The sequence below is a fragment of the Stomoxys calcitrans genome, chromosome 1, assembly GCF_963082655.1.
Source record: "Stomoxys calcitrans chromosome 1, idStoCalc2.1, whole genome shotgun sequence".
Taxonomy (NCBI): Eukaryota; Metazoa; Arthropoda; class Insecta; order Diptera; family Muscidae; genus Stomoxys; species Stomoxys calcitrans.
The window spans coordinates 170920537-170935463 of NC_081552.1; the positions used below are offsets into that span (position 1 = coordinate 170920537).

General features: G+C 37.3%; 1 protein-coding gene across 2 annotated transcripts; it reads left to right on the forward strand.

Annotated features, from left to right (window-relative positions):
• The first annotated feature begins 12161 nt into the window (after positions 1–12161).
• On the forward strand, positions 12162–13892 carry LOC106090076 (protein-L-histidine N-pros-methyltransferase). Of its 2 annotated transcripts, XM_013256147.2 has the most exons (4): positions 12162–12340; positions 12451–12517; positions 12607–12891; positions 12963–13892. In XM_013256147.2, exons 1-4 carry the CDS (start codon positions 12327–12329, stop codon positions 13506–13508), a joined length of 912 nt encoding a protein of 303 aa, XP_013111601.2. In that variant the 5' UTR covers positions 12162–12326; the 3' UTR covers positions 13509–13892. The 2 variants fall into 2 exon arrangements, with proteins under 2 accessions (XP_013111601.2, XP_013111600.2); XM_013256146.2 differs by lacking the exon at positions 12451–12517.
• The last annotated feature ends 1035 nt before the right edge of the window (positions 13893–14927 follow it).

A 14927-nucleotide genomic window follows, 5' to 3' on the forward strand; every position in this document is an offset into this window, starting at 1 on the left:
TAAACCCAAACGATGTAGTTAAAAAATACTTTCCTCAAATTATATTAAAAGAAAGACGAATACGATTCTCCCTGTTTCCCTGTTATCATAAGCAGATTGCGTTCGTTTGTTCTTCTTTGTGTAAACACAATTATATTTTTGCGAATGCTACCTTATTTGCCATAGAATTTAATAGTGCAAAAAATATTTTGTGTTACTATAGCGTCTTTTTCCCGAAATTGTTATGATTGTTTTGTTTTTTAAACTGCAGGAATGGCCTTACATTGCGCCATTAGTGAGGAAAAAGCCCTACTCTACTTTTCTTTGAATTGTTTAAACCAAGCCCGCTTGTAGTAAATTGAAGGCTTTCATTTTCAAATGAAATTTAACGCACAAAGTTACACATGGTCTGAAGAGTATGTACAATTCTATGAAAAAAATGTTTTTTTTTATTTCGTCTTTTTTGATCAGAACTGAAATGAAAATAACAGAATGTTTCTAAAATTAATTTTCCATTCGTCAATTGTTTTAATATAATGTTCATTCAAAACCTTGTACTGGTTTTTGCAAACAATTAAGCGTTGACCTTAAAAATGACCTTAGCCTACGGGAAATGTGTAGTCAATTGTCCCAAACATACCGGTACTAAATTGGAGAATTACTTACCCGTCATCGGACATATCCTACAGGGAATGAAAAGTTTCAATTGTCATAACTTATGATTCTCAATTATTATAAAGCTTAATTATTGTTTAAAATTGCTTATCCGTTAAATATATTTTTGCTAACTAATGTTATCTCCCTTAAAAATACATGCAAAGTATACTCATCATTTTCAAACTGTCCCAGGACCTATCCTACGGTGTTAGAAAGCTGGCAATTCGTCACTCCGAGCGACAAACCCTGATAGGTTTTTCCATGTAAGCGGACGAGAACTGGGACCGGTCCCTATCACCAGAGGACCTATTCCGTGAGAGGTCTGGGACCTGTCCCATTTCCCGTAGGGTGGTTTCACCAATAATCTCTGCAACAAAAGGACATCTCCTCCCAAGATGATGTTCCGATCCTTAATATTGTCGGCCAGTTTTTCTAATATATGTCATTTAATTTAAATATCTTTCTCTCTCTCTCTCTTTGCTTCTCTACACGTACTCTCATCAACGATATCTAAGAGACACGATTCACTCTCCGTTATTAGAAGGTAAGCATAGGTTAGGTTGAATTGTTTGCCCACCATTGCTGATATGTGATACCCTAGAAAGAGAAGACAAAAAAGATGTTAGACCTCGGACCATTCCCAGAGGTTATACACGAATAAAAGAAACATGAACGATGGAGAACCAGAGCAGAGAGTGAAACGCCTATATCGCACCCTCCATCGTAACCATTCTATTGCGTTCACATATCCCAGAGCTACGTTCGCTATATAACCCAGATCGCAGAAGAACCAAAGGAAAGCCTGCGTCCCTGTAGACCCGGACATGAACAAAGCAAGTGCTCGATAGTCGCTGAATAATATCGCACCCTCCATCGCAACCATTCTATTGCGTTCACATATCTCAAGAGACCTCCCAGAGTTACGTTCGCTATATAACCCAGATCGCAGAAGAACCTTTTCCCAACAAAGGAGAGTCTGCGTCCCTGTAGACCGGGACATGAACAGAGCAAGTGCTCGATTGTCTTTTTTTTTGACGCCACTGTTGATTAAAGTGGTAATAATTGTTGCTAGAAGCATTGCAGACATGATAACAACCAATCTTTTCTTAAGCTTTGAAGTACGCCTGCACTCTCAGAGATTTGAATCAATGTGATTTGGTACCACAAAGAACCAAACTAGAAAATTTTCAAAAAGGCAAGCACACGAAATCCTGTAGTATTGTCATTGAAAGCATATTGTTATTTTGGTTGCCTGCGTTGACTGACTTGCGAGAACCATTTTGTAGAATATCAGCCTAATTCTGGGAGTTTTTTTCCCTACTTCCTTTTCCCCTATTCTAAGTAACAATTTCCTTGAAGTATTTTCCCTACTCCCTTTTCCCTTGTTCTAAACAAATTTCGAAAAAGGGAAATTATTCTCAGGAGAAAAAAATAGGTATTCTGAATCGAAATAAAGGGGAGAATGAGGCGATCAAATTTGGGAAAAATTCCCTTAAACAAATTAAAGGGAGTTAGTATAAAGGTTAGATTGAAAAGAGGGTGCAGATATTAGTCCGCCCCAGGCCACTATGGACATACATCTAAGCCAGTAATCGGCTTGTTGTGCGCTCTTAAAACTATAAAGTTACCTCTAAAAAGAAGATTTTAAGTTAGGAATTCCGTGCTACTAACAAAATCCTTAATTGTTTTATGTACCACTCCTTGGTTCATGTCTGGTATTGTGTCTCCACCTAAGTGCCGGTATCGCGATTAAACGCGAAAGCCAGGCAATGACAAAGGAAATGCTCCAACGTCTCATCATCTTCCCCGCATGCCCTACACATACTATCACTTGCCGCACCGAGTTTACATAAGTGAGTTCGTAGTCCTATGTGTCCCGTCATGATACCAATAGCTATACTGACCTCCTTCTTACTTCCTTTGATTAATAGCCTCGTCTTTCACTATCTGAATCCCCCCCATAGGATTTTGGCCTTTCTACCGACCGTTTCGCTGTTCCACAATGTTGCATGCGTATTCGTCGCCCATTCCCTTAACTCGGACTGCGTCGACACGAAAGGCTTCGGGTTAACCGAGTTTATTGACGGCAGTTCTCTGGCCTTCACCGCCAAATCGTCGTCCGCCAATCGAGTTAGTATAAAAAAATTATGAATTGAACTTTTGTTATATCAAAATTATACCATTTCTTACTATTTACGAACAATTTATTCAACCTTAAGCCTAGTACTGACTTTGTCTTTTCACACGAACAACTGTCAAAAAGCACTATAAAAAAATGGTGACGAAGATAATGCCAACACATTCCGTACAACGGTTCAATGAGCAAAATAGTAGCGACATGTCGCTGCATCAGGATAAATGACGCAAAATTTTAATTGCAAATGTAATTAAATGCTCACGAAATGGGCCGAATCAACTCTGCTTCAATACTGTTGTCTTTGTTGTGTGTTGTTGTTTGACTCTTGTTTGTATTCTAACAAAGAAAAGAGTCCGTCGGATTTCGCAATAATTTAATAGGCTTTATTCCCGTTGTCGAAGTCAAAAATCGACAGCAGTCGAAGGCGAATTTCACATTTTGTGGCATCCTGCAACTCTTTCGCCTTCGACTATAAAAAAAAATAAATAATATAAAAGTAGGTTCCATACTCTTTCGACAAACAAAATGCAATTTACTTATATATCGATCGTTTTCGTCAAATTTGACAGTCGAATTCGACTTATGTGATACCACAAATTTTCGTCTTCGACAACCACAATACCATTTTGTAAAAATTTCGACATTCGACGACGACGCCATCGCCGACCGGAATGAGGGGGATTAGATGAGAATAGGATGGAAGCGCCGTCTATCCCACAAATCCACATTTAAGAGCGTGAGCAAATTTTTGTCTCGTGAACGTGCGTGGGCGCGAGTAGGTCGTAAGTGTGCTTGTGTATGTAAATCTGGTGTCTAGTGAGCATGCGTGAGTGAAAACATCACTTACGTACATTTCTTTAGTTCTTAGAGATCTTTTATCAAAACCCAAAAGCCCCTTGGTTCTCCCTTCGCTGACGATGGCCCAGACAAAGACATACAATATATTAAGATAGTTGTTGTAGCTGAGTGGTGCCGATGAAGGGCTCCATAGGGTCAGTCCAGTATGTACAACCGGCTGCCATGTAACGATTGTGTATATCAATTGCGCTTTTTGGATGCCAGATGTCGTCAGTAAATATGAGCCGCATTTTTTTAGCTGTATTTTAGTTACGCATAGTGATCAACAGGTGTCGTTGGTCAAAAGGGACCCAATCTGTTTTCATAGCGATTTTCCTAAAATTAGATATCTAAAGTTAAATTTTGCAACAATATAAACATACTTGTCAATTAAATTAGTCAGCACATGCGCTGGACTACTATATATATGTACTACTTATAGAATATGTGATAGTGGATCCATTCCAATGAATACAGTGCCATCTATGCCTTCAAAATTATCTCTAATCGACTTTTGCAAATGCAGAATCACTGCGTATTGTATGTCTTTGGGAGTTTGGCAACAATACCCCGATACTCCTTGCAGATTATCAACCATATACAGACTCTGATCATCACGGCACAGCCAGCGACAAGTTATTGGCGCTTTTATTCGTATTTGACGTACATAAGGAAGGTCTACTGGACGCAGAAGGTGACTGCACATACCTTGTGATAGCAACTGAAATGAAAACACGCAATAAAAGGATGGTTTTTCGAAAAGTGTCACAGGGGGATGGAAAAGTGCCCCAAAATATTATATGTAGTAGCACAATAAAAAAGTGGCACACCCCGTCGAAAAAAAAAACGCCAAATTTAATACTAAAGTGAAACAAGGAAACACTGTGTTGTTGATGTTGTAGCCACATTTGCATGTGGAGTTGGCGATCCTCGTCAAGCTTTCATAGGTGAGCAAGCTCGGTCTTCCGGCCTATACGACCGATCGCCACGGGAACAAGGTTGCCATTTGTTATTTAAAGGCGTCAATAACTCGCCTTGTCATAACGAGCATCATAGGCACTCAGTATTTGTGCAAGAGCCGAATTGAGCTCGATATCGCTGATTGTCCGCGACTGCCGTTGCAGCTGCTCTGTATGCAGCATTCCGCAACCTGTGGACGCGCCCGGTAGCTCGCAGCTAAGCTTCTCCTGACAGCAATGAACCCCACATAGATCGCTGGGCCACAGAACTTGTAATACATAGTGGAGGACATATACGATTCGTCTTAACTGAACTTTATGCCTATATAAAATATGCCACCGTTTTAGAGAAATTAATGATACTTTTTTCCGAAGAAGAAGACCTATGAAGACCAAGGCCTCATCATCCTCAAACACGGCATCGTTCTTTCAGCTTGTTCATTCGGGAAAGCAAATCCTGAAGTCTTTAACTCGAATCCGTCTCAGTGCCGGGTAGGTGAGACCTTCCCCAGTCTATCCTCCACATCAATAATAGTCCTTCTACAGCATGCCGAGTTCTCTCAGCATAAGCGCAACCTTACAGTACCGTTCTGAATATAAACCTCAAAAGCCTACATATCCTGCAAGGCGCGTCCAAAGTCTTCGGGCAGGTTTAGCAACCATTTACCGATCTCAACAATTCTCAGTAGCTCGCCATCATCATGCATGGCACAGACCTTTGCCTGAAAGACCGTAATCTTTTCCGTCATTCTGAGCAACATAACGATATCAAGTGTCTGGAAGTAGACCCTTAGTCCTTCATGGAGCCATCTCATGTTCCTCAAACACTCTCTTTCGGAAAAGCGAATCGTAAAGATCTCATATTAAATCAGTCTGTGTGTCAGGAATTCTAAAACCTTCCTCAGTCTACCCTACGCGTCTATAGTATCCAGAATCGGCATTGTGACCTTACAAGCACTTCTTTATCATACCAAGCTCCCACAGCCTAAGTGTAACCTTAGGAGCACAGAAGTAGTTAGAAGGAAAGCAGCTTGGCTTTCGGTATCATCACGGGACACATTGGACTACAAGCGAATGGGTGCGGTAAGTGATAGCGTGTGGGCGTGTGTAGTCCAGTCAACACATTCTGGAACTCCCTGGTGCGAATCTTCCGCTACAGGCTTCCACAATGCCAGTGCCTCATATGTCAACCCCTGTAGTACAGACGCTAACTATTGCCAAAAGGCAAAGATGGCATTTCTCAGTCAACAAAACTATGGCGCTGATAGTTCGGCATCTTTTAAATCTGCGTTGTAACAAAAAAAATGATGCACTTTTTTACAGAAAGAGGCGAGTTTATGGTTTTATTTGTACAGTTCTTGGGGTAACAAAATATTGCATCATATGAAATAATGCTCCCATAGGAAAATCGTTGAGTTTAAGCCGACATTAACAATAGCAATTTCTTATACCCTCATTATTCCTAATTTTTAAGTCCATGTCTGCCTAAATTGATAAGGCGTAATACACAAGGAAGGTGAATTTAGTAAAAATCTGTTAAATAATATTGAACTTTTTCTTACTATTATTATTAGTAATATTTGAATATTACTATTTGGTTTTTTAGTGATTATTATTATTAACAAATTATTTTTATTTTTTTATGTTTTTCCTTATAGTTTTGTGCTTATGTTGACGACAGAAGTTAATATGTTATAAATCTCTTTATGTAATTAGCGTTCTTTTTTGTTTTTATTTTTTTTTTTTAATAATTTATTTTTTTAATTTATTTTTTTTTTGTAGCAAAGCAAAAACAAATACTTTAAGCAACATGTATAGCGCTTTTTTATGTACTAGAATAATATAAATAATTAATATTTATATTATAACAATAATGGTAAAGCTCTAGAAAAGGTACATATGTAAGAAAGAAACGTAAAATAAATCGTAATGTAGTTTTAGCCATAAATTTAAATATTTTTTTATGCGTAAAACATCTTAAGACAGACGTAAGTGACAAATTATTACCAAGTAAACGTAGATGATACCCATACACTAGGACGTTAAACATTTTCATAGGATTATATAAAAAAAAAAAAAAAACAAAATTGATTAAAGTACACAAAACAAAAGAACAACCCAGCAATAGAAAACACATTTACCTTGTAAATTGAAAATTTTACACAAATAATAAGAACAAGAGCATACTAATTATACATAAAATTAAGAGATAGGGATTTGTATTTATCGTTTTCCTAGTCTAAGTAAAAAAAACCAAGAGGATAGCGTAAAAAATAACAAAGTTTTAAGAAATAAGCACATACTCATCATTTCTGTACACATATATACATACACAATACACAAACCCTAACAATATATATATATATATATATATATATATATATAAAAATAAAAAAAAAATATTTTAAAAAAACTTGTATAGAAATTTACAAAAAACAAAAAAGCATAACAATGAAAATTGATTTCATTTACAAAAAAAAAAAACATGTATTTAAATTATTGCTATTATTATTAGAAAAAGAAAAACAATTATTAACTATGTATTCAATTATTATTACATGCATACACCTATACATAACTATTACTTATATAGTAGATACTAAAGTTAATACCTAAGAAACATATACACACACCCACACACAAAATAAATAACAATAATTTTTGAAATACATACCCACACATAGACAAAAAACACACGAAAAATCACAAAAAATAATAATGGCAACATTGTCTTCTTAAAACATTGAGTTTTAAATAACAATAGAGAAAAAAAAACATTCAAGTACACATACATATAAATACAAAACATATTACATACTACTATTATTATTATATACAATAAATATATAAACAAAAAGGAAACTATTATACATAGATGAGAACAAAAAAAAAATCTGTACGCTTGTGTGAAACAGATTAAACATGATAAGAGTAGACCACACGATGATATGAATTTGAAGAAAAATGAAAACAAAAACAAATATTTAAAATTAATATTATTAAATAAATAAAAACAAAACGATTAAAAATATATATAAAACATAATATTTGACTTTTCTGGCATTATCAAATTAAAACAAGAACAACTATTCATAGCAATAAAAAAAAGGAATACATTATTTAAATGGAAACATGTATGTGTTTTGGTTGTGGCCCATCATTGATGGTATTTTCTTTGGTATTTCACGAAAAAGTTGTGAGAAAGTAAAGAGCGTCGTTATAAGGTGATAACAAGAAGTTACCACTTTCAGGCAGTCTGGATACAGATGTCAGCTCTTTGGCGAATGGATTTAAATGAATGGTAAGTTGATATCGTGAATTTTATCCGCCCGTCTGACTGGCCCTCAGATTTAAAGGTCATCTGTATTTTATCACAGGTATTCCCATAGCGCGAATAAACATCCAATTATTTTCTCCCTCGACTTCCTACTATTCTGATTGAATGAGGAGGGGAAAAATTTGGGAGAGGGGATTTCGAATTTTCGAAAACAGCTGTTTTGTTCCAGCTGTTTATTTTGGCTGAGCATTTGACTTTTATTTTTTGGAAAAAAGAACATAAAATAGAAAACTAAGCAAAAAGCAAGTTATAAAGGATGCAAAAAACGTTTACAAGCATGTTAAGTGTTGCTTTTGTAATGTTGGTTATACTTTTTGTATATTAATAGTGCCTACAGCTTGCCACTATATTTCTGTGTTGTGATCCAACAATCATTGGCTAAACGGCTAAAATGAGATGCTTCCAGAGTGGTCTGCTTTGGTGTGGCGTTTTCCCTTGCCAAAAGGAGTTTAGGTGGCTGAATCTACCATATCGTTCTTGGGCAGAACACCTTTAGTGAGTAGTATAATGGTTTGCTCTTACTACGTCGTCATGAATGCTGTGGTGGTCTGGCTGATATGCTGTTTTATCTAGAGACCTACTAGAGCTAGAACTTGAAGATCTTATCGACATTTCCGAGCGGGGACCGCTTTTATTGTTGGTTGGTGCGGCTGTTCGACATGGTGCTGCCGAAAAGCGAATTATGGATTTATTTATATCCAAGACATATTCATTTACGGGTAGTGGCAGTTGCCCAACAACAAAATATTGAGTACACTATCTGTTAAAATCAGTGATTAGTGCAACTCTGATTTTGTGTATGTTACTAGTTTGCGTCATTTTTCGTTGTTTGTTTGAGTTATGGTTCTTAACAAGATATATTCATTTACAGGTAGTGAGAGTTGCCCAACAACAAAATAATGAGTACACTATCTGTCTAAATCAGTAATTGGTACAACTCTGATTTTGAGTATGTTTGCTCATTTTTGCGCCATTTTTCGTTGTTAATGTAAGTTATGGTTCTTAGCTTTAATACATACACACAACCAAAACTCGTTGACAGATACTGCACTCTACGAGAAAAAATTGTACTCAGTGTGAGAGAGAGCAAATGTTGACGGTTAAAAAATAGATAATCTGCAAATTTCTACTGGGAGTATTTTTGCCAGGAGAAATTTGCAACTTTGAACAGATGTTTTGTAAAGATCATCTGTTTTATGTTGTTGTTGTAGTAGTGTGTCGTACACCGAGGCGGCAGCCCTTGCCGATGAAGGATTCCATCGGGTCAATCCGGTACGTACAACCGGCTGCCACGGAATTGGTTGTTGTTGTAGCAGATCAGCTGTTTTATGAAAAGGTGTCGTTAAATGAAAATACAAAAGCTAACGGCAAAATGGATCAAATAGGCAGAGGTAAGTAAAAAATAGCAGATCAGCTGTTTTATGAAAAGCAGCCGTTAAATGAAAATACAAAAGCTAACGGCAAAATGGCTCAAAAAGGCAGAGGTAAGTAAAAAAATATAAATATTGTAAATTTGCTTTACTTTTAATGAAGTTCATGGCAGCAGCTGTTGTTAAGGTGCAGAAAACTCGAGAAATGAAGTTGTCATTTTACCTCAAGTCGGTTGTTCTACATTGTTGTTGTCGTTGTAACAGTTAATTGTGTTCTACAATATCTTTCGTCTGCTTGATTCTGTTGAGTTTCAAGACCCAGGATCACTGCGACTAAGATGGGGTGCGTCCACAGGGATCTGGGTCTGGCCGGGCAGTTAAACAGGTGACGTGTATCGCGCGGTCCCTGGTTATAATCGGCACATACATTTTGCACGTCGGCATCAATCCATGCTCTGTAGAAGTTGAGGCGGCTGCATCTACTGGAACGTTATTGAGCCAGAACTACTCTGGCTTGTCGGGGGAGGTCAATTTCTTCAGGTGCAATGGGAGGCGGTCGTTCTCCAAGGACTACATTCACCCGGTAGCCATTTACCGCATCTGCTACCGTGTCTGCATGAATGTTGTCTAGATTCGCTTGATTTAGAAGTTCTCTCTTGTAGCGCTGAACCTTACGCTCTAGATCATGTAGATCTACCTTAAGGCTTTAAGGATTTGGGTGGTTTCTGCGATAGCAGCCCAAAAGGCATTGCTTGGACAGCACGTAGTTATGTCTTCGCACTGGTAGGATCTTTGTCTCCTGATGGAGGTGGTACACATGAGAACTTAGGCACAGCCCGTCGCAGTTTGGAGGGCGGCATTCTGATAGATCTGAATATTATTCCACTGCGTGTCACAAAGTTGACGAGACCACACTGGCGCTGCATTAATTACCACAGACCGGCCAATTGCTTTGTACGTGGTCAACAAGGTTTCTATGTCTGCACCCTATGTGCTGCCAGCAAGTGACGTGAGAACCTTGTTTCTACGCGGGAGAATGTGTAAGAGCTGTCAAATGTGACGCCAAGAATTTTGGGACACTTGATGCTCGGAATCATTTCTCCATCGACCATCACAGTCAGCTCAGTATTCACCTCAGACGTATTTGTAGTGAACAATGTGGCTGAAGATTTGGTGGAAGATATCTTCAGATTTTTTGCAGCGAAATATGAGGCAAGTTCGTTGAGGTAGACGTTCAACCTATCGAAGATGTCAACAATGGATACAGATATCTTCAATGATAACAAAGTGTCCGTAGTCGCCACATGACCAAATAGAAAGTTCACTTAGCCTCACATCAGTGGTCGTAGCAATTTATCTAGCCACATTATCCAAAAGCATTAGATGGTTGGTCCAAGGTATCTTTGTCAGCACAACAAGTGTACTTTTGTATACGATGATGGCATGTAAACCAGTTGTAGTCTTATGCAGCCTTATTTGCCAGCTGAAGAGAGCGGGAAAATGCGTGAGAGCGAGCACATTTTTGAGTGATTGCTTGCAAATTTTTACTGGAGGTTTTTTCCCAGCTGTTTTATAAAATTCAGCTGTGTAATTCATATAAAAAGCAAAAGAGTAAGGCTGTTCTTACTTTCTTACAAATCTTTACTAGAAAAGTACGTGAACAGACCTATTGATGGTGTATGAAAATTATTTTGTAAACGTTTCTTCTAAATCAGATTAAAAGTAATTGACACGAATATGCGTATGTCGTATGCAATTAGGAAAAACATTTGACTTATTTCTGCTACAGCTGTTTAAGTGTTGCCAACGAACTGCAATGTAAATAAAATGAAAATCGTACGGAAATCGGAGAATCAGCCTATGCATCGCACGAATTGCTTACGTTTGTAATCGAAAACTTCCGTGGAAATCGGAACAGGTCTGATAGTACTAAAATCACCCACAATAAATTATTATTGACGAATCATTTCTCTCAATGAAAAATGGCAACTACGAACAACAATTAGAAATCTCAATTCCAAGGCAGCAGGTTGTACGTACCGGATTGACCCGATGAAGTCCTTCATCGGCAAGGGCTGCCGCCTCAGTGTGCAAAACACTGCTACAACAACAACAACAATTTGAAATCTGACAAATTATTTTGTTTCATTCTTAAGAAACATCTAAGAGAGTTGTTTGAGTCTGTAATATTTTTTACAGGATGTTCGAACCGAAATTGAAACACAACAAGCTTTTCACAAAAAAATTAAAGTCCCGAATTGAACAAGTTTACTGACTTGCTTGTTGCTAACCAAAAAGACTAATGTTATATGCAAAGCAAAATATATAACTTCAACCAAAAATGCAACTGCATTCATGTATAAAAAAGGCTTCATGTACAAAAACGGTTTTTGCACATACACTCACACATACATACACAGATTTGAGATGTTGCAATGCAATAACAATAATTTGCATACCATTTTTGGGTAACAGCAGTAGCCAAACATAAAAACTGCAGAAAAACGCAAGGTAATTAACGAAAAGAAGCTAACAAGGAAGATGAAAAGTATTTTGTACAAATAATTGAAAGTTTAAAAGCAAAGAAGTCCACCATCGTATGAAAACTAGCTAAATTACATTCACTATTTATACACACTTCTCTTTAAAATTTCTCTTCTCTTAATTTTCTTCGTTTATTCCTAATCTTTGCACTTGGTGCCTCTTTAAAGAGTCGCTTGGTTTATCTATTATATTTATTGACTGTACTAAAGCATAGTACTAAATTAAAACACAACAAACATCGCCAAAAGCCGATGAGTTGATTACTTTATTTATCCATTAAAAATCGGCTTTGAGTTTTTCACACAAAAAATCGAACAATCGATTAGTTGAAAATCGACTTTTAGATCCCTGAGTTGGGGCCAAAAAGAAAAATAAAAAATACTTGGAATTTTGTAATGTTGCTGGCCTGAAGTTTCCTGGCAGTCGGATAACTATGAACATGCCTAGAGGTACTCTTGCCAGGGCAATATACACGAAATTCCATAACGACTTTTATTTAGATAAATATGATACAAAATTGGTAAGTAAATAATTGAAGATTCCCCCAACTCAATAGTTTTCCTCCACGGATTTTCCCAGTCCAATGTAGATAAGAGTTTACCTGTAGATAACAAAAGTAAACATCAACAGTTTTGAGACTCATCCCAACAGATGTTCGTTGACCTCAAATCACATCCGAGGTGTACTATCTTTTTACGTGAGAAAAACCCCATATTTTTTACGAAAAAAATCTGAAATCAGAAGCGCTACCTCTGCTTGCATGTCTAATGGAATGATTTTTTTCAGTGGTACACAGTTAACACAGATCCACAATTTGCCTACCGTACTACATTTGTTCCCTTCGAACAGCCTGATGATGCCACACTGGAATGGCTTGAGCACGCGAAGAACAGTAGCACGAATATATACAAACATATATGGCATGCACTGGCTCGACAGTTTTTACAGTTCTTTATGACCCAAACCGATATTAATGGATTTCTAAAGCGGGGTTCCATGTTCATATTGTCCGAACATCAGTTTGCAATTTTACTGAAAGAGGGTGGATTCGATAGCCAAAGGTATGATATGGTAAGTGTTTTTTGTCGGCATTTTAAAACTGCTCCAAAGTATATGCTTAATAACACATGTACTATATGTAGGTACGTTTCGTTGATATTGGTGCTGGCGATGGTGAAATTTCCGCTGTCCTTCTGAAGGCTTTGAGATTGTCAAATCCAGATGTGATTATCGACGCATATGCAACTGAAGCGAGCTGGACTATGCGAGAAAGACTGAAGAAAATGAACTTTAAAGTTTTGGAACGTCTAGATGAAGTGAGCAACGCTCAATTCGTTTCCTGTTTAAATGTATTGGATCGCTGTATTGATCCCATACAGTTGCTGGAAGATATTCATACAATCCTCGCGCCAAATGGTAGATGTGTCATAGCCTTAGTTCTACCTTACATGCATTACGTTGAATCAAATTCTTCACATATGCCAATTCGTCCACTAATGAACCATTGGCCTGGCAAGGCCAAACAGTATTCCTTTGAGTCAGAGGCTGCCATCTTTTTCCGAGTTTTGGAAAATGTCGGATTCCGAATCGAATCCTGGACAAAAGCACCGTATTTGTGTGAAGGTGATTTACGACAATCCTATTATTGGCTTATTGATTTGGTGGTTGTGGTATCAAAAATATCCTAGCTACATTTTTAAACTTGCCTTGTGCGCACACAATCACTCTCGATCTATACTTTATTACCTTCAATACATTCTCTCAAATGTATTCAAAAGCATTTCAATGTTTTTCGTAACTACTACTATTACATACTAATACACACACACACAAAAAGCCTTTTTGCATTAAAAGTCATAAGTCTTAATTGCCAAAGTATACAAATGAATGGAAACAAATTTATATGATTTAATGTACCAACAAACAAACCATACCATGTAATGCAAGATATGAGACAAGGAATTTGTATTTTATTGATTGAAAAAAAAAAAATCTGCTATTTCTACTTTATTATTTAGGGATCTATTGTTTAGTCAAATGTATATACATAATAAAAAATGTATTAAACGTGATTTGTTGTTTTAAGAGGTCACCAATAATAAATAAAATGTAAGTAAAAAGCATCTAAGCATCATTATAGCTGAATCTATTTTTTTTTTGAAAGGAGCCAACTCCACTGTTTATTAAAAATTAATGGAATAATTATATGCTATGGAATTTCACATTCAAGTGCAGAATAAATTTCGCTGTCGCTGGAGTTGTAGTTGTCGTCTGCTGGTTTATGTATCAAGATCTAGGAACTCTGTGAGTAATTTGGCGTGCGTCCAGAGGGATCTGGTCCTAAGTTGAGTAGGATTGGCTGGGCAGTTAAACGGATGTCGTGTGTTGTATGGTTCCAGGCTACTATCGGGACAAGTTCCAACATCCTGCCATCAATCCAATCTCTGTAGGAGTTGAGGCGGCTGCATCTGCTGTAACGCAATTGAGAACATAACTACTCTGGCTTGCTGAGAGGCAAAATTTTCCTGATGCAATGAGTAGTGGTCGATTTCTGCTTGAATACTATCTAGACCCGCTTTAAACGCCGCCTGATCCTAGGGTTCTCTCTTTAGCGCTGAAATTCACGTTCTAGATCACGTAGATGCACTATAATATCTCTGGGAGGTGGATTCCTATTAAAGACCTGCGAATGTGACATTTTTCTATTAATGCCATCTGTCGAAAACAAATGCATCGCAAGCGATCATCAACCCAAAATCATGTCATGAGGGCTGCGTGACATCGCTTCGCCATATGCTGCGATACAGAAGCAACCACCATGCCATTGGCTGTCATAGCAACACGGCATACCTGCAAGGCATCAGAAAACAGTGTCAATTTAGAAATTATTTTAAAAAAGAAAAAATCCAAATGAAGTGCTTATTGACATTTGTCTTAAATCTTTGGATGTCAAAGTGGGTGGGAAAAACATTAGCCGGAAGTCGATTCCACATACGAACGGTTTGGACGAAATAAGAATTCTGTCTATAATGCATTGTTCGGTCCGCTGCCCAATCAATTACAAGCGGGTGTGAGTTCCTGGAATGTCTAATATCCCTGACATACAT

What these genes read in the sequence shown, in the direction of transcription:
- LOC106090076 (XM_013256146.2), top strand. Translation starts at nt 12,254, where the DNA reads ATGAACATGCCTAGAGGTACTCTTGCCAGGGCAATATACACGAAATTC. An exon ending in ATAAATATGATACAAAATTG is followed by an intron (nt 12,341 to 12,606) that starts GTAAGTAAATAA and finishes GATTTTTTTCAG; the next exon opens with TGGTACACAGTTAACACAGA. An exon ending in ATAGCCAAAGGTATGATATG is followed by an intron (nt 12,892 to 12,962) that starts GTAAGTGTTTTT and finishes TACTATATGTAG; the next exon opens with GTACGTTTCGTTGATATTGG.